Source organism: Prinia subflava, chromosome 2 (genome assembly GCF_021018805.1).
Source record: "Prinia subflava isolate CZ2003 ecotype Zambia chromosome 2, Cam_Psub_1.2, whole genome shotgun sequence".
Taxonomy (NCBI): Eukaryota; Metazoa; Chordata; class Aves; order Passeriformes; family Cisticolidae; genus Prinia; species Prinia subflava.
Window position 1 is genome coordinate 45,708,876 of NC_086248.1, and position 19,527 is coordinate 45,728,402.

The 19,527-nt window shown below is 36.9% G+C and overlaps 1 protein-coding gene across 3 annotated transcripts in view; it reads right to left on the minus strand.

Annotated features, from left to right (window-relative positions):
* Positions 1-19,527, minus strand: part of WASF1 (WASP family member 1) — an 87,185-nt gene that overhangs the window by 25,043 nt on the left and 42,615 nt on the right. Inside the window, exons 1-2 of one of the 3 annotated variants that reach the window (XM_063389793.1) lie at positions 13,086-13,400; positions 3,405-3,565 (exon numbers count right to left, since the gene is read on the minus strand). In XM_063389793.1, coding sequence (XP_063245863.1) covers positions 3,405-3,565; positions 13,086-13,303 — 379 coding nt within the window. In that variant the 5' untranslated portion in view covers positions 13,304-13,400. Of the gene's footprint in view, positions 1-3,404; positions 3,566-13,085; positions 13,401-19,527 lie in introns of those variants that run through there. The other 2 variants (XM_063389792.1, XM_063389794.1) reach the window with 2 other exon arrangements.

The window sequence follows — 19,527 nt, forward strand, 5'->3', positions numbered from 1 at the left end:
GTGGCAGAGACAGGGGCTGAGAACAAACCTCATCAGTTAGGTTTCTTATGTGGTGCTGAGATTCTGTGTCCATGGAACAGCTGAATAAAAGGAAAAACAAGATTGGTCAATAGCTGTGAACAAAATGATGAGGCTACATTCACACAAGAGAAGTATTTATCTGCCTCCTAACAATGGCACAGCTGCACAACGCTCTCAGTTGTGTTTCACATATGCGGGAATGTTATGGTCTGACATACACCAACATACAGAGAAATAGAGGACTAATGCATGTGCAATATTGCTGCAAACATTAGGTAAGCACTTCCTCAAGGCAGATACTGTTAGAAAGAATGAAATATAGGGAAGAATGGCTAGGAAACTAAGACAGCTGTTGCTGTTGTCCAGAGAGTTTCTGTTCTGCCACAGTGCTAAGAAAAGCTGTCAGAAAACAGATCCTTTTATGAAGTAAGAGATGACTGGGAATAGACAAGGGGAAAAAATTACTTACTGGCAATTTTGTAGGTTGCATCAAGACAGACTGACATGTTTTCATGCTCCAGGGATAAAGGCATAGACTATCACTCAACACAGAAATAAATATTTCGTCCTTTCATCTCAACTTTTTTAAAGGTCATAAAATCTCTCAAACTGAACAATTAGAAAAGCAGTACATCAAATAAGCTATGAAAGGTTTGATAATTTTCATGGAGACTAATGATAGTTATTACTGACTGATGTAAAGCTCTTTCAATTTTATACTGAAACACAGGAAAACAGAATTCCTGTCATTTCATCGGTATTGTTTCTGGTTGTATATCCTATTGAAATGTAGTATCCAAGATCATAGAGACACAATCCTGTTCAAGTTAAAAGACCTTCAGAAGTCATCTAGTCCAACACCCTGTGCAAAACAGATCCAATTAGATCCAGCTGCTTGACTAATCCAGTTGAGTTGTTAATATCTCCAAGAATGGAGATCCAATGACTTACATGACAAAACTCTATGCTTATTTTCCCTCAATAAAGACTTCTCGTATTGTTTAGAGTATTGGAGGATCCAATTCCATGACAGCACTCTTTCTTTCTGACACTATCATGTCAGAAGAAAAGTTAAGACTGCCTGGTCATGAGAATCATAACCATAATGGCAGAAGATTGATCCTCTATTTGAAGGTTAGCAAATGAAAAATCTTAGAGGCAGAGATGACTGATTGCTAAACAGGTCAAAGACCATTCATTTAAATGTGCATAACTTTACCAGCAAAAGCAAAAGCAGCTTTAGTTTAAAGGAAATGAAACCCTACCAGAGCTCTCAGTTTCCACCCTCAGAGTAAAGCCTCATTTCATCTACAACTTAAAGGCTGACTCTCAAACATGCACATTATCCATGGAAAACAAAAAGGGAAGGGCTGCAGAGAAGCTGGTTGCCAGGGGACTGCTGCGAAACTATGCCTGCAGGCTGTGACTCACAGGCAACTACTAAAATTTATCTGCATGTCAGCAGACCTCACTGTACACCCCTAACAGTGACACTCCAAGTGAAGACTGGTTATTCGGGTTTAAGCATGAGACACAAAATTCCTGTTCCAGAACTCCTGAATATTCTTGAATTTGTATTGCTCCTAGCATAAACAGGCAGAAAAGCTACAAGAATTCTGGAACAAAACACTTTCACAAGTACACAAACGTTTGTAACATGATCCCTGTTTTTAAAGAACAGTCCTTAGCACTGCTGAGAAATCAGGATTATTTTGCAAAATGTGTTCTATTTTAATTGTAGGAAAAAAGTTTGGAGTGTTTTTTGTTGAAAACATACAGAGTATTAGATAAAAACTTGGTATAAATACATGAATGCATGTTTTAGGGAAGTTCCACACTCCTTTTACAGAGGAATTACACACAGTTATAGCTACATTCCCTTGCAAGAATTTCCCTGTACTATATGTTAGGCAAACCACGTAACAAATGTGCGAGCACTGAGTCTATATTCTTAATTTCTTTTTTTCTTTCTTAATTGAGTTCCTTCTGGTCTAGTATTGCTTCATCCTGACCTCCTCATAAGCAGCAGTACATACAACATCAGATGTAAGCTCTGTATACCAAGAAAACATAGCAAAGGCAGCTGATCTCAGTAGGTCAATCTGAGACCATGATGTTGAGCTAGAAGTTACTGTTGGGTTTTTTAGGGTAAATAATACTTCCAAATGAAAATGCCAAATATATATTTGGCATGCCACCTACAAAAGCCAATTCCCCCAGATGAAGCTTATAATCAAGAAAGAATTTTTAAAACAAGCAAACTAAAATAAAACAATGCAACATTAATAAGAGTGATTTGGAAGGGGAGGCTAGTACATGAGGAGCTAGTCTGGGAAGGACTTTTGGCAGAATGAAGCCATACCACAGGTGGTGATCATATACTGCATCCTGATATGCTATGCTCTTGGTTCACTGAAAAGTATTCAAATAGTTATTTTCCTTTCTTGCCACAGCTATGTCAATAATGTTCATATTTGTGTGCTATAAGCATTCCTGTCTCAATTCCGTAATTCAGTGTCCTCAGTTAAGTCTTCCACCTAACAGCTTTGAAAGGCTGCCACAACAGACTCACCATACAGCACATGATCAAACCACTAATTAAATCAACCTAATCAACTAATTAGGCTACATCAACTGCGACTCTAAGAAAATGATGGAGCTGAAAGACTTTTCACATTGTAGATGTATATACATGCACATTTAAATATTTAATGTGTTGGCAGTTTTAATAATGTCCTAGTGGTTAAAAAGCACTTGTAGTATTGGGAAATCACAATGTGATCACGCTGGTTCATCTGACAACTTATTAAGTTGCTGTAACTTAAAAAAAATACAAGCCAGAGATCAGCCTTGTCAGCAAAACTCCTTCAGAGTTTCAGCGCTCGAGAAGTATTCACTCCTCTCAAGTGCACCAAGGGTACAATTGTTGACAGAGAAGAAGGAAGAAAAAATTTTAACTATTTTAAACACCAGATAATGATTACATTTCTGGGTTGACTATTTCAAAAGGTAATTTCTCTTTTTTCCTGAATGACCACAACATGAACAAAGGTTTAAGCTGGGAGAATTAAGGAACCAGTGATATATTTCTCATTAAGCCATATTCCCTACTCAAGAATTGCTCTAAAGTTAGCAATTACTGACTTCATTAATTACCAGCTGTCTTTTCCTGTCATATTCCACCAGTAACAGAAATATACGGATGGAGTGTTTTAAGAGGTTTTCTTTCACAGAGGTCCATGCTAGACACTACGCACAAAAGCACTACATTCCAGACCCAGTGACAACTTTCTACTGCGAATCTGAAAAGGTGTTTGTACTTCAAACACTGTGACTGTAAAATCTATTAGTTCTAAATACAGCTATTAAGACAATGTACTTACTTAGGCTACTCAGTTGTCTTATTATATTTGCCAAGGAGATATTGGTGACACATTCCAATTCATTCTTGATACCTCGGGGCAGGGCTGTGTGGCACAAGTGCCTGGGGTCTATGTTCCTTTTTACCAGTGGCATTCTGAAATGTATCAGAGGACCAGCAAACCTGCAAAGAAAATAGACACAGTACTGTTATAATTTTAATTGTAAATATTTTAAATTCATATTATATCTGAAGTTAAATTGACTAATCCTGACAGAAAAATAGCTCCAAAGAACTGATGGAATTCATTGCTCTGTGAGCAATATTTTCTTCTTTGTCCAAAGAAAGACTATTTCATTCTCTCTCTTTAAATCTTTACCTGATTCACATTCCAGTGAAGTGACAATTTTTCACAGTTCTTGTTTTTTTCTAAACCCCCCCTCCCACCTCAAAAATACAGGAAAATCTCTGCAGTACAAAACCATTACAGAAAGATTGTGTTCTTGATGGACTACTTCCTTATTCGGGGCAAGCAAAGTCCAACAAAAAGTCCTTTTATTAGGAGATCAAAGTCGAACAAGTTGTTGTCTATTACAGTTCAAAGGTAAATACGATTCATTCATTACGTCATGTTACCAGCAGGAGTCACACTTCTAATCTGAACATCACTTCTAAATCATACATAGTCGAGGTAAGAGAAGATGATGCCTTTCTCCTTAAACTGCTACTGACAATTAATTCAGCTAACAATGCATGTTCCAAATATGAAAGTCTCCACAGTAGACTTGTAACGTAATGTCCTCCAGGACTCAGAAATCCTATTCCTTCACACTTCAAATCCAAATGGTAAATACGGCAAGAGTCTTTACTGATTCTACAGACAGCATAAGAATTGTCTCAGGCTGGGAATCCAGGCTGGTAATTTTCTGCACCCATGACACTGATTGGAAGGAGTTTCCCAGAGGGCAAGTTACGTCTCTCATCTTATTAGTGCTGCTTATTAAGACCCAGCTACTAAAATTCTTCTTCACAAAAAGCTGATTCCCTAAAATACTGTATTTTTTCCTTCATTTGTCATGTAACACTCTGACAAGATTTCCATTTGATATATAAAGAATGGATATATTTAGTGTTGGTATTATTTATTCTCCCTTCCCACTGCAGAAGAGATTACACTTTCCCCAGACTGAAAGGAAAACTGTTTTTTCCCAACACAACCCATATGCAGTCCTAGTTCCTCAACCATCCAGCCTGCCTGTTTCATCTGTCCTCTGCTTAGAATTTTTACCCCGAAATGTTCTCAAGATGCAGCCAGGGCTTTATGTTGAGCCACAGAATGCATTTTCCCTACAGTATATATTTAGCCACTGTTATCCTTACTTGGTCAAAACTGAGAAGGGTTTTTTTTGCATAATAGGTGAAATAGGTGAATTTTTGCTGACCTAGAATGGGACAGTGAATTAGAAGAGGCAAAGGTGACTTTCACCTGGCAGACTGCTTAGATTTCTCCTTGCCTCATTTCCTGGGTGTATATTCTGAAGCCAGGGCTCATAGCTGAGGGACCCAGGTGGGATCTTTAAGTGGACCTGAGAAATACCTCTTTGTTTCCAGGATCTAACTGCATTTGTTCATTGCATTTTAACATCAAGTCTACCACCCTTATTTTCTTGACAGAAAAATCAAAAATATTCTATGCTTTTAACTTACTTTTATTTTCTAGAAAGATCCCAAATCTAAGTCACTAAGTCACTAAGTACATAAGTACTGAAAAGCTAGACTTCAAACACAAGCTAAATAAAATTAAAATTCAAATTTGAACACTGTCGCAGATAGAAGCAAAGAAAAATTGTTCATGAATGCTTAACTACAGGTTCGTTATCATGGCTCCCCAACAGAAAATAAAGGAACTATTCTGTCCCTGTCAAAGAAACACAAAATGATACGTGAGCAATGTTCTAGAGAAGCAATTAAATATTAATTCCAAAGTTGAGCCCTTTCTTGATTACTGCTTTAATGACAGAGTTGCATAAATACTAAGTAGACAAGTCTTTTAAAGATGGTCCAAACAAGTATGTAAATAAACATTTTCACTGAAAAATTTCATATTTTCAACATTTTCTAATATCTGAATAATGCTGTTGTGGCTGTCCTACACAAACACATAGTATAACAAGAAAAAGTAGCAGTAGGAGCAGTAAGTAGGCTAAAAAGTGTAGTTTTCAAACAGGAATAAACTTGGAAGGGAAACAACAGAAGATATAACTGACACCTTCAAAAATATGCCTAATGTTTGAAAACTATGCAAAGCCTGAAGAGAGGATATTTACCAGATTCCCACAGAAACAAAACAAGGGAGGTAACAAAGGAAAATACCACTTAAACATGCTTAAAACAAAGGAAAAGGCATTTCACACAATGTCTAAAAAATTCTGGAACTAATTGCCACAGGATGTTCTATAAAACAAAAGTACCTGCTGGTAATTTGTCCACTATGGACCTCATATTCTTTGCAGTTGTTGCAACCACTAGAAGTCTTGATGATTCCTTCCCAATTGTAACTAGTGATCCCAACACAGGGAGCAACAGATGTGCAACAGCAAACGGAAATTTACTGTACTCACACAATTTCTTCACTGCTATAAAAGATGCTTTTCCTAACGTGGTTCATAACCAGAAAGCTGAAAAAATGTGAAATCACTATGTTTTTTATAAAGCTTTAGAGCTGTGATAGAGGAAAAAACAAAAAGACATTGTTACAATCTATTATACCCTTTAGGTAAAATGCAAAAAATAATACACACACCCTTCCCCCAGCCCCAGCTCCCAAACCATGCATTACCCAAGCCACTGGGGCAGCAAAGGAAAAATTCATTCCTTTGAAATGAAATCCTATTACCATGTCACTCCCAAGTAAGCCCTGGAAATGTTCATAACCCCAGTCAGGGAGAAGAGAGAAGCAGCTTGTCAGTGCTTAAGAGGATCCCTCGGTTGAGAGGTTACATGACACCTCCTCAGAGGTTTACAGCTCTCCTCCTGTCACACAGGTCTCCCTCCCCTCAGCTCCGCTGCTTCCCAGCTCAGAACTCAGGAGGGCAAGGCAATCCTCAAACACAACTACCTCCTCTTTCCTGCAATTCCATGCAAATCTTTGGAGGCAGTTCTTCTGAAGTGAAGCGGCACTAGTTTACACTCAGTTAACTGGAAGTACTTTACTCCATAGTGATCTTAAAATGAAACTTCTCTTTACAAAGAGATGCCGACTTCTTTTGGAGAGCCACTATTGAAAACTCTTCTGCCCTACTTCCTACACATCCTTTGAAGCACTCTGAATCCACTTGAGAAGCCAACTCTAATCTTCTTTGCAAAACCCTTTGCTACTTCAGTTGCACAATGGCTGGCACAAACTCATCCCCCTCACATATGCTTCGAGTATGAGTACAGAATACAACTGTGTGTACATAATGCCTGCCTAATGTTTTTGCTAATCTATCATGCTTTCATACGTGATTTTTCAGGGATTAGGTAAAATGTTTGAGTAGCTTTTCAATTAGTTCCTATTACTTAAAAAAACTAGCAGAACAACAGCACTAAAGAGAGCTAATTAAAGCGTTTTCAGAAGAACAGCCTTAATGAGATTTGACCACACTTCTTATCAAAAAAGCAAGTAGTTGAGTGTGTTGCAGTCCTGTTCAGCTCTTAGGGGTCTTAGGGGGCAAGTGAGATTCTTCTCTGTCTCACAGCTCTCAAGCACCGCTGGCAGTAGCCCAGAAAGCTGCTCTCAGGGCACCTGTCCCCCATGCCCACAGCCCCTGGCTCCAAGCAGTGCAGTGTTCCTGGCTTTGGTGCTCAGAGAAGGGCCTGGGGAGCACTGGGGTAGGAAAGAAGCTACCACTTTCCCATCAACACCCTCCCGTAGAAATACTGCAGAATTGAAAGATGTGTGGAGAAATGTTACATGACTTATTAGAAGCTTGTGAAAAATCTGAAATGTCAGTAGTCAAAGTAACGATTCAGGTTTTCTAACGAGTACAGGAAGACAAGTAGGAATGAAAACACAACAATAAGGTGGGGAAACCTGCCCAACAGTTGAACCAGAAATTAAACTACACTTCAGTTTCATTTTCAGAAGACTAATGAAATTTTATGATTACATGGTTTTTATTAATGAAAGTTTACTTCTGATTAGGTTACATTTCATCCTTACTAATATTGTCATTATTTTCTTAGCATTAATGAAAGATATTAATCTATTATTTTTGCTATAATATGCTAATAATCCAGTAGTGAATGCCCTTGCTTTGATGGAGTCAAACTTATTTCCATCTATTTCTAGAGTAGATCTTTAGACCTCAGTATTACACTACTATAATTTTCCTTTAACAATGTCCAACAGCAATGCCTTTCATATGCCCCATTTAATTGATCACATTCCAGCTGCTGGCAGAACAGACCACAGTTTCAAATGCAACAATCAATTTAACACTTCCCCCACCCACTCTAGGAAACACAAATAGAATATATAATAGTTTTTATATTTGCTTACATAACCATGTACTAACTGCATCTATGGTATACACAAGCTAATAAAAAAACCCCCTTAGATGTGTTAACAAATCTGGTAAAATCAGAATTGCATAACGTAAAAACCCAAGCTCATTCTCCTGGCAAATTTTCTTTTAATTATATTACAAGACATCATATGTCATACCAGCTGCAGCAAATCCAAAGATGAACATAATGCACATCTCTAGTATGAAAGGCAAATGTGCAAAGAATTTGTGTTCCTTGTTTTTCTGCACATCTCACTGCAAGATCAAGATCAGGTATAAGTTTAAAAAGAAATAGACACCTACAGTGTAGTGTCCTTCAACAAAGTAGGGCACAACTACCTACTGCTGAGTCAACATAACAATTTTAAAACTCTAAAGGCAATTAATATCCCTTAAAGGATACATTGCAGAACTGACAAGATGACAACTGACATCTTAAATTGGCAATTCAATAGAAATGTGTTAAAATTACAGTTTTAAAATCCTTTCTGTTGCGTACTATGTCACAGAATGGAAAATCTTCTGCTTGGAACATTTCCCTCAAATCTCAGTCTTCTGCAACTCACTTTCAAAAAATTTTTCTAACTGCAACTAACTAGGAAAAGACCACTGTAAGTAAAAAAAAAAAAATAAAAGAAAATTAATGTGGAATATATTACTGGAATGTGATGCTGACATCATTGCTCTTTAAGAACGAGCGCATAATGAATCATTTGCATCTTAAGACCTCCTATACTAGACTGTCTGTTCAAAAAAGTTGTTACACATTTATAGATTCATAGAATATCCTGAGCTGGAAGAAATCCATCACAACCATCAAGTCCAACTCCTAGCCCTGCACAGGGCACTCCAAGAAACACACCTTGTGCCTGAGAGTGTTGTCCAAACGCTTCTTGAAATCAGACAGGCTTGGTGCTGTGACCACTTTCCTGGGGAGTCTGTTCCAGTGCCCAACCATGCTCTGAGTGAAGAACCTTTTCCTGATATCCAATCTAAACTTCCCCTGACTCAATTTCATGCTGTTTCCTCATGTCCTGTCACTGGTCACAAGAGTTTGGTCTACCTAAGGAGCAATGCCCATAGTGGGCATAGAATGGAAGTTAATAATTTCCTTTTTAATTAAACCACAGAGTCACCACTAAAATATTTCCTATTTTATTTGTAGTCACAAATATAAAAAATACTGCTCCCCAAGTAATAACACAACAGTCTCTCAAAACATTCTCTAAATATTCTGTTGCTGAACTGAAGGTAAGATTATTCAGGGATAGAATAATATGTCAATGGGTCACTGAAGGCTCTAGCTCAAAAACATTATATAAGGAATCATTTGATTAGCAAGACAGTAATTAACAGATTGTGAAAACAACCTACCTCACAGAACTATAAAATATATTTAAAATTAATTTGTAATGTTTATTCTGTATTTAACATTGACTGACTTCTGTATTGTATTAATTGTCTGTGGCAATTAGTATTTTCCTCCTGTAGAACAATCTGTAATCATCTCAGCACATCTGTCACATCAGATAAGCAGAAAAGATCACAGTCACAAATACGTGTAGGACTTGAGTTCTACTCAATCTCTAAGGCATAATTACAGTGTTAAAAAATTATTTTTCAGCTACCACCATCCAGCCAATTTTCTCTCAGATGTGTATCGTAGGACTAGAGTCTCTCCCCCATGCATGTTTGCACACCTGCACAAACAACTGCACACTCATCTTTAAAGCACACACACAAAAAATTTGAAAATCAATTTGGATTTTATTATAGACACAAACTACAACCAATCTACTTCCTTGTCAACATTTAAAAGTTTTATTTATTCAGCTAAACAAGTGAAAAAAGGGCAATAATTTTTAACATTGGAAAAGAAAAAAGCTGTATTTTAAGCCCTATGTAGCTTGTGACTACCATGAATTAGTATTGTAAAAGTGAAGGCAAATTTGGCAATTTTCTTTGGGGGGAAAGAAATTGAGTGATTAATAATTTGTATGCTGACCTGTAAGAGCTTTATCTGTGATAAATTAGCTTTTCAAGAAAATCTTAAATAGCCACGGTCACTGAGATGACTCTGGTGATGGCAGTGTCAGCCGAGTTCTCAGTATGGGCAACAGTGCAAAATACGACTCTCCAGTAGCAATGCAACAAGTACAGCCTCATTAACAGAAACAGCAGCAACATTTCGGAGGAGAAAGCTGACATATCCGTTCATAACTACAGGGACTACCTGAAGTAGGAAAGGAAACACTAGCATATTTTCAGCGAGTGAAACTGCAATCTGGGTCAAGTCAACGAGCTCTGGGCAACAAAATGCAACATCATAGCAGGCAACAACCACACCCCACCCTGTGAGCCCAGCCCTCAGGACTTGAACACCATTTCCCATTCTGCTGGGGAAAATCATGTAGCTTTCGCCTCTTACAACCTGCTTTTAAACTTTGGGCTTTCCTCAGTGTCCCCACACACTTGTCTGGAATTCCTCCCACCTGGCCCCTTTTGACCCAGTACGCGGGTGGGAGAGGTTGTCACCATCATTTATACATTCTCCTCTCCTCTCCTCTCCTCTCCTCTCCTCTCCTCTCCTTTCCTCTCCTCTCCTCTCCTCTCCTCTCCTCTCCTCTCCTCTCCTCTCCTCTCCTCTCCTCTCCTCTCCTCTCCTCTCCTCTCCTCTCCTCTCCTCTCCTCTCCTCTCCTCTCCTCTCCTCTCCTCTCCTCTCCTCTCCTCTCCTCTCCTCTCCTCTCCTCTCCTCTCCTCTCCTCTCCTCTCCTCTCCTCTCCTCTCCTCTCCTCTCCTCTCCTCTCCTCTCCTCTCCTCTCCTCTCCTCTCCTCTCCTCTCCCTCTGATTACACGTACAGAGCAAACACTTAAGGTATCCTAAATACAAGGAGAGACTATTCAGGTCAATACTGCTTTCTTTTTCCCAATAGAAGTGCAAAATGCAATAGGGTGAAATATACAGCGTGTGGATTTTGCAAATCTTGTACCTATTGTTAAGCAGAATTCCTATTAATGAAGTGGAATTCAAACACAAACAATTAAGAGTGAACTAGCTTACTAACTGTGGCTTTTCAAGACAGGTTCTTTTTACAAGGTTAAACTCAGCTTGATTTCACATAACTGAAGTTTTTTGCTTTGTTTTCACCTATGATTTTCCAGAGTATGAACAAGTATCAACTGATTTGTCAATTTATTAAGCATCAAATGTTACTTCCATCATTTCCCACTACTTTCCCAACAGCTACCATCTTACTATGGTGTCCTTTAAGTCATTCATGTCAACTTTAACAAATCTACAGCAAAAGAAAAAAAAAATCCAGCCATCATTACTGCAGTTATTTACCTTGCTAATAACTGTAAAAATATCTGTTTATCTTAAATAAGAAGTTATTTAAATCAAATTGCTCTTGGAAAAATAAAAAAAAAAACCACATTAAAAACAAATCAGGTTCAACACTACCTGCTCTGAACAGCAGGACTGCTGGGGGCAATAAGGCATGAAGGCAGTTACACTTCTGGCTTACAGACAAAATTCAATGAACAAAGTTAGACATGACACCGCTTAGCATGTCAACAGCAAGAGACATTTAGACTTACAAATTTCCTTCACATTAAGTATGTTAAGCAAAAATAGAAATAAGAAAATTATAATGATTTAAATTTGTATAACAGCTTACTTTCAAAATACATATTACATAAAAAACCACAGAACACATGAGCAAATAATTTCTGATCAAAAAAACCCCTCATCGATTGATTAAAAGAAATAAAATAACAGGACTAAGGATTTCCAGATGTTGGATGTGAATTACTTGGTATTTGGGCTTTGTTTTCCTTATAATTCTACTTCTTAGTATCTCAAAACTAAAACTTTTGTTACATGCATGATAACCCAAACCCTTCATGACCTGTCATATTTCAAATTTACAAAAGAGTAAATAATTAGAAACTGGATTGAATAAGATTGGATTCTTCAAATCCAAATCCTAAAGGCACAAAATATTCATCACCAATTTCTTTCCTTCCAATATGGCACTAAATTACAGTGAAGACTTACAAAATCAATCTTGTGAATAGTTCACAGAAAAAATGAGAATCATTATACCCAAATAGGCACAAATTGCAATGACAGTTTACAAAAAAAAATTTAAAAAAAAATGAAATTAATGTGTCCATATATTAATGGAGAAATATTTAAGTCATATGGAACCACATCTCCCTTCATTGTTAAGATATTCATCAAGAAAAAATAATGACCTCTTGCACTTGTATTTCTATTAAGCTTTCTGAAGAAGTTAATTTAAAAAATACAAAGCTATGCACAACATATTTGCATGACATACACAAGCAGTCTCATATGGCTAAATACTTCAAAATACAAATATTTAAAATTGTTATATGTAAGACTAGGAAAAGAGCTGCAAAATTTCTTAGCAGCATTAGTAAATATTATTCAGAATAGCCTGTATTCATTAGTTTTCTCCTAGTGAGCTCCTGTCAGGTCATTTGATTAATAACAATTTTGGAAGTATCCTGGGTTCTAATTTAGGTACAGCCAAGAATGCTTAAATTAATTTTTGATTACAAGTTTTCCTCTTTTCCCCAAAGGCTAAAAATGTATTAATGCATAACATAGTATGGAACTTGAAATTGCTTTTTGAGACCTATGTTTTATCTGATGACATTTTTTTCTCTCTGCATTAATCTAGTCTTCCTGTTAACAGTTTCTATGTATAGTGTATAACACAAAAGCCCTATGATGGATTACAACAAAAGCTCTTTATTATAGGCTTGACAGAGACAGATAACTAATCCAGTGTTAATTTAAAATCAAAACCTTAGTACCAGGACTAAAGGTACTATTTTGTGGTTTAAGTATATCTTATCATACCAGGCTTCGAAAATTTTCTATAATTTTCCTTGAAAATAAATACTCCATACATTAGCAGTTACCTTTGTTACACAGTCCTTTGCCAATCCAGGATAAGACCTATTACAAGCACCCGTGAATTTTAAACCACCTTACAAAATCTACCAAATGCACATAAAAATCAGTGCCAATATACTTCTGTTGCACGGATACAACAACCTGCTTTTGAATGGACAATATTTTGTGGCAGCAAATTATAAATATTTAAAGAAAAGGTACCTGGGCTTCCTGGCTGCTAAGCAAAGCAGCCGGGTAGGTACTGGGGGGATGAGGTGTTTCACCCTGGCTACGGCGCTGAACGGCTGCGTTCCCCATCGGCACGGTCTGGACAACTTCCAGAGCTCCTCACTCCGAGGGAGCCCCCGGGCTGGGGCTGATCTCAGCCAACACCTCCCACGCTGCCCCTTCCAAACAGGCTGGCTCTTGCACCGAGGCATTAGAATTCAACACACAGTGTCCTGCCCTAACAACAGGGCTGTCCTTACAAAGGAAACATAGACACGCTCCCCCCCGCTGACCAAACTGCCCTTTTTCCCTAGACACAAGTGGAGAACTCCCCGAAGGCATAGTGATTAGGAAATAATTAGTCCTTTGGTGCCAAGCTACAACGGGTAAATATTAAATTCTGATGTGCCAAAAATGAAAGAAATGAGTTGCTCTGCATTGGTGAAGAAAGGAAGGAAGGGGAATACAAGAATCTGGGCATTGTGTTGCTCTTACTGGTGAATCTGAGAAAGAAATTGCATATTATTCAAAAAAGAAATTATGTAGGGAATCTACAGGAGTAATTAGACCAATGTATAGAGGGCTGTGACTAAGAAACATCACACAATGCAGGAGCGACTTACGCAGTTCCTGTATACTAATTCAGCAGTGATACACATTATATTAACTAGTACTCCCTTACTAAACTAAGTAACAGGTGTCAGCAATGACTATTGGCAGCTTTTCATGCCCCAAAACATTATTAAGGATTTGAAGAAGTGATGTTAGCACTGCAAGAGCCACGAAGGAGTCATGTATTTAAGAACAAAATCTTCCCTGCACTTTATGCTATGACACCAAGTGCTGAAACACATTTTATGCTTAGATACCAAACCCACAAATGAAAGATTATTGGGTCTGATCTTCTTTTTCAGTTTTAGAGAAAGAATTAAGATATACCAACTATCAAGAGGGGCATAAAGATGTGTAATAATCATCTTATTACTACTAGCTGAGCTTCTTTGTAGATGAATTCCCCCACCTTGTGAACAATGAAATTTCTGAGAAGAGGATTTGTTGCAAAAATGTCAATGCAGAGAAACATTTTTTCCTATCTACTGCCATTTATGTTACTTAACATGTTTGAAGAGTCATGCTGCAGAAAAAAGATATTAACATCTACAGAGAGGTTGTTTACTTTTGAACTGAAATGTTATTAAATATTCCACAGTCCAGAAACTGATGATGATTTAATAATGATTTATATTATTATAATATATAAATTATAAAAATAAATATTATTTTAATAATTATTTATACTGTGGCAGGCTAGGAACAGATCATTACCTCCTTGACTCGGTATAACAACAAAACTCCCCACTGAAGTGAGTTAAAGACTTGCCAAGTAAAGACTGCAGGACTCAGATGTGCTTGTTTTGTACACAGTGGGGCCATTCAAATATCATTATTTTAAATGGGGTATTTCCAGTAATTTCTTGGGTAACCTCTTACAACCAACTACATGTCACACATTCTTTTCCTTTTTGACCTTTATTTGCCTACGCTTTCAGATTACATACATTAGTTCTTATTTCTCACTGTTTGTAACATTCAGGTATTTATAGATGTCACACCCCTTCTGTGCTAGAAGTTCTACTAAGTTATAAATTTCTGTTCTTATTTAGGAGAAAAAAAAATGGAGGAGTCCAGATGAGGACCACAGAGGTGGATCAGAGGGCTGCAGAACCTCTCCTATGGAGACAGGCTGAGAGTTGGGGTTGCTCATTCCGGAGGAGAGACAGTTCTAAGGAGACCTTACACCCCCCTCCAGTACCTAAAGGGGCTGCAAGAGAGCTGGACAGGGACTTGATACAAAGGCACATGGTGACAGGAGAAGGGAGAATGGCAGTAAACTGAAAGTTATAGATAAATAGATATTTAATGTTTAGATTAGACACTAGGAAGAAATTTTTCACTGTGAGGGTGATGAGGCACTGGGACAGGTTGCCTAGAGAAGCTGTGGATGCCCTATTCCTGGAAGTGTTCAAGAGCAGGCTGGATATGGCTGAGAAACATGGCCTAGGGGAAGGTGTGGAACTAGGTTATCTTTAGAAGTTCTCTCCAGTACAAATAATCTTATGTTCTGTGAATACTTTTAATTACAACACCATTTGTTACTATTGCCTACCCTAAATTTTCAACTGCATAAATTCAGTCTTGCAAATTCCTTCTTTCCCTAATTAAGTTTCTTGTTTGGATGTCCTTTGAAGGTTGAGGTCTGAGTTCCAGACTATCAAACTCCTAGTCCTTTAAGTAGCTATTCTGGAATGAAATGAGATTTTTTACAGGACAACATTTAGAACTTGTAATAGGAAGTTTTTTTCTATTTGCCTGATTTATATGACAATAAATAAACTTTTAAAGAAAATCAAGGAAACTGGTCATGATAAGATTTATTAAGAAGGAATGTGAGCTATTTGCCCTTCTGTCATAACACCGATGAAGGATTATACAAAAGAATCAGGGTACATTTAGCAAATTCATGTAGCAAGTAGGGATTACATGAATGAAGGTTTTTAAATGTGCTGCATTTAAATAAATTAATTTTAATATTCCATAAGTTTCTGCAAGCCATAATTTAAACACCTTAAAATATCTCATAAGGAAAAACTTATTTTCCAGACAAAATTAGATTTCTTTGTAATTCTGTAAGCAGCATTTAAAGTCCTCCTATTTACATAAGTATTTTCCCCTAAATTTAAATACTCAAGATAATTATAGCCAGCATTTATTTTCACTGTCCATGCCTGAGTTTGAGAAGTATTCTTGCCATGAAATTAATAAATATTGGTAAGAAAACTAATTTTTTGGTGCAGATTAGAACTAATTAAAGCTAGTCCTCTCAAGGCTTTCATGCCATGGTTGATGGTGAGCTTTAACTAAAGCTGTTCCCATAATTGGGATATCTGTAGAATGCCTTCCCTCTCTGGTTTCCTCTAGCTATTTACATGTAAACTAACACTGTCACCTTTCCATTGCCTGTAGCATTTGCAAAGACATACATTTTAACAATATGTACAGGAGCTCAGCAACGTTTCAAATATCTGTTCCCTATGAACTTTCTCTTAAATTTGAAAGTAACTTAAAAATATTGAGATGAAATAGGAATTGGACAGACAAAGAATGACTGCATTCACCTCCTTTTCTTGACCCCAGATTTGGAAACCTGATTTTTAAAATTTCTGAGTTGGTTTTGTGCTATGCATCAATCACTATTTAAAGCTATCAGCTTAAATAACTGAAGGCACAAACATGAAAGAAGAACATTTTGAAATTCACACATCCTTGTATTTTATGATTTGGTCTTGGAAATACAAAATCCATGCAAATTAAAACTACAGTCAGTAAACTGGAGATGCCATCTCAGTTTCAAGCAGAGAGAAACTAGTCCCATTTGGAAGTTTTTCAAGGGAATTTCACTGGGTCAGAAGAGTCTTTTCAGTAGTGCATTCACTTTACATCAGACTTCTTAATCGAGACAGTAAAGATACACCTTCATGGCTTATGGCATCAAGGATTATGGCACTATGGGCAAAAAACCTGCAGGTACATATTTATCGCAGAAAAGAAGGTGTTCTCAGTCTGCAAGGAAAACATCCTCAGGCCCATTACATGTGACTATCATAGCACCTTCTGGGGAAACATTGACTTAACAGATCTCTGTTGGCTCCTCCAAGGGAGTCAAGGGACCACATACAGGAAAAGAAGGTAAATCTGTTTATTCTTGATACAATACAGCAAAAAGATTATCCCACTCAGCCATGAGAAGGGCAGATCTAGTAAGGGAGTTAATAAAATTGGCTCTTTCTCTCTTAACAAATATTTAGCAACGAGTAGGTAGTGAAAGAATATGGATGTAGAAATGAGATTATCTTTAGCTGTCTCTACAGGGAGCTCTGAAATGATAGCTTGGAATTGTTAGACTTTGAACCAGTACATATAATTATCAAGTAATAAAGATGCTTCAAAGGTAGATAATGTAAGAACTCAATGATTTCAATAATTCCTTTTGCAATTAAGATATGCTAACTGTAGAAATTCAGAGAATTTAGGACACAGTATTAGACCAGAACTGTAAAAAAAAATGCTACTTATCAAATATTGGTGCTGTCATCAAAATACTGGTTTCAAGCATAGGAAAATATAGGAAATGGACGTGTCTGTGAAGACACCAACATATCGCTTCAGCTGCCTCTGAGGACAGCAGTCAGAAATCACCACAGCCAGCTCAGTGCTGGAGTTCCACAGAATGCCCAGAAATCACAAGTGCCTAAAAAGAGCCATCCATTTCATTCACTTCTTTCTCTTTTTTAAACCAAGGACATGTGGAACAAACAGGAAATCAAAGAGGGCTCCATGTGCTTCAGGTTCATTCTATCTACCCTCTTAGAAGCACAGGCACCAAAGGTACGATGATTCCTGCTTCCTGAACAACAGCTTGATGTTTGAAGAGCTCTTCAAACTCAAGAAATGGAAAGACTGATTAAAGGATGGACACAAGATTAAGAGAAAGGAATCTATGCTTCCCTTACTGCAGTAATCACAAGCATTAAGCCACAGAACACTTTTGTGTGAAGGACTTGAAACCAAGCAAGCAAACAGGAAAATCTTACCCAGAAACTGGGTTATTAGCTGCAAGTGGCAGAACTTAGTTCCGAGGTCTCAAACCCAGAAAATAATTATGTATTTAAAACACACACACACATATATATATGATTTCATTTATATATATTCATTAGATAAAACCATTTTCAGAATTACTGAATGGAAAATTAGATATGTGTCCTTACAGTTTAATGCCCTCGTCACTTGAAAGGCATTTTTCCATTTTTCCTCTATTACTGAGCCCTTTGTCCCCTGGAAAGGGGAAGACACAGCTTTAAATCACCTATCTTGAGTGTTGTACCCATATTTTTAAGTGTTCTAATATGACATAACTAACCAAATATTCTCAGAGACAGTAATGACCACTCTCAGATGAGATGAAATTGGTCATAGATGTAATCCCCAGCTCATTTTTCAAGCTTCTTCTGGGAATAATAGAGAATTCAGGAGGCCATCCACATACCTAGACAAATTAAGCACCTCTAAGCATGTGTGGGTGACTTAAGTTAAATGTCTCAATTAGGCAGGGAGGAGCTTAATGCATTTATAAATGTAGCATTAAGCAGTCTTGGAAAATAAAGAGATTTTACTATCTGTGATGTATATATTTTGGGTAGGATAAGTCATGCTTAAACCACAAATCTAATTCTGTGTAATGCAAGACAATGCTGTACAATCCTATTTATGAACTAAATTAATCAAGCTCCACCTTAAATCTAGTTACAACCTTGACCCTAACATTAAATGAAATACAATTCACTCCCTAGATGACAAAAGACAATATGTAAATTCCATTCTAAATTAAGTATTAACATTAATTTTCTCCCATTTTAGAAGTGTTCTTTACTGACCAAAATTCTGTCTCTCCAACTGTACTTTTATGCTTTATTATCTTTCCTGTTTTACATAACTAAAACATATTATAACTGAATTTAAGTTCATTAAAACCAGGAAACAGTATGCCTCTCTGAGGGAAGGACAAGCTGTGTAGTCAAGGAAGTTAAGAATACTTTGACTAACATGTGAACTTTGTTTCAAGTCAGGAGGTGTTCTTTGGATATTGATTCAGGTTATTTTGTTATTGTACAGATGAGAAAACTGTCCCGGAGTCTAGAATTAGTACACTGAAACACCAGTCAGGAACCCACACAATCTGAAGACATCCCAGAAAAAGAATGGAATTCAGCATAATGATGGGCTACATGGCACAGAATACCTGAGTATCTTAGTGTATGGGAAGAGGATGTAGGCATCGAGATGTGGCACTTGGGGACATGGTTTAGTGACACTTAAGGCTATTGATTGGACTCCATGATCTTAAAGGTACTTTGAATCAAAATGATTCTATGATTCATACAAAATTTCATGGGAATATTCATCCAACAAATTCAACTAGAAATAGACAACTATTTTATAAGTAAAACGACCAAAATTAATTAATAAAAATAATATTTCTATGTAGTAAAATTATGATTTCAGTGATAATACAGAATATTTTTATACCACTAAAATTCTTAGCAACAAATCTGAAATATTAAAAAAACCCTAAATTTCTATTTTTCCCAATAAATGTTATAAATAAAAAATTTTAAATAAAATCCTTGCCTTACCTATATAGCACAATGACAGAGGCAATCAAATAATAGTCTGCTTGGTTATTCTTAGTTATTCTGCAAGATATTCAGTCAAAACCTTTATCAAAAGACCAGAAAATAACCAAGTAGGAAAGTAAAAAGCATGCTCAAAAAAAAAAAATTATACTACCTTTAATGCAATCTGAAATAAATTAATG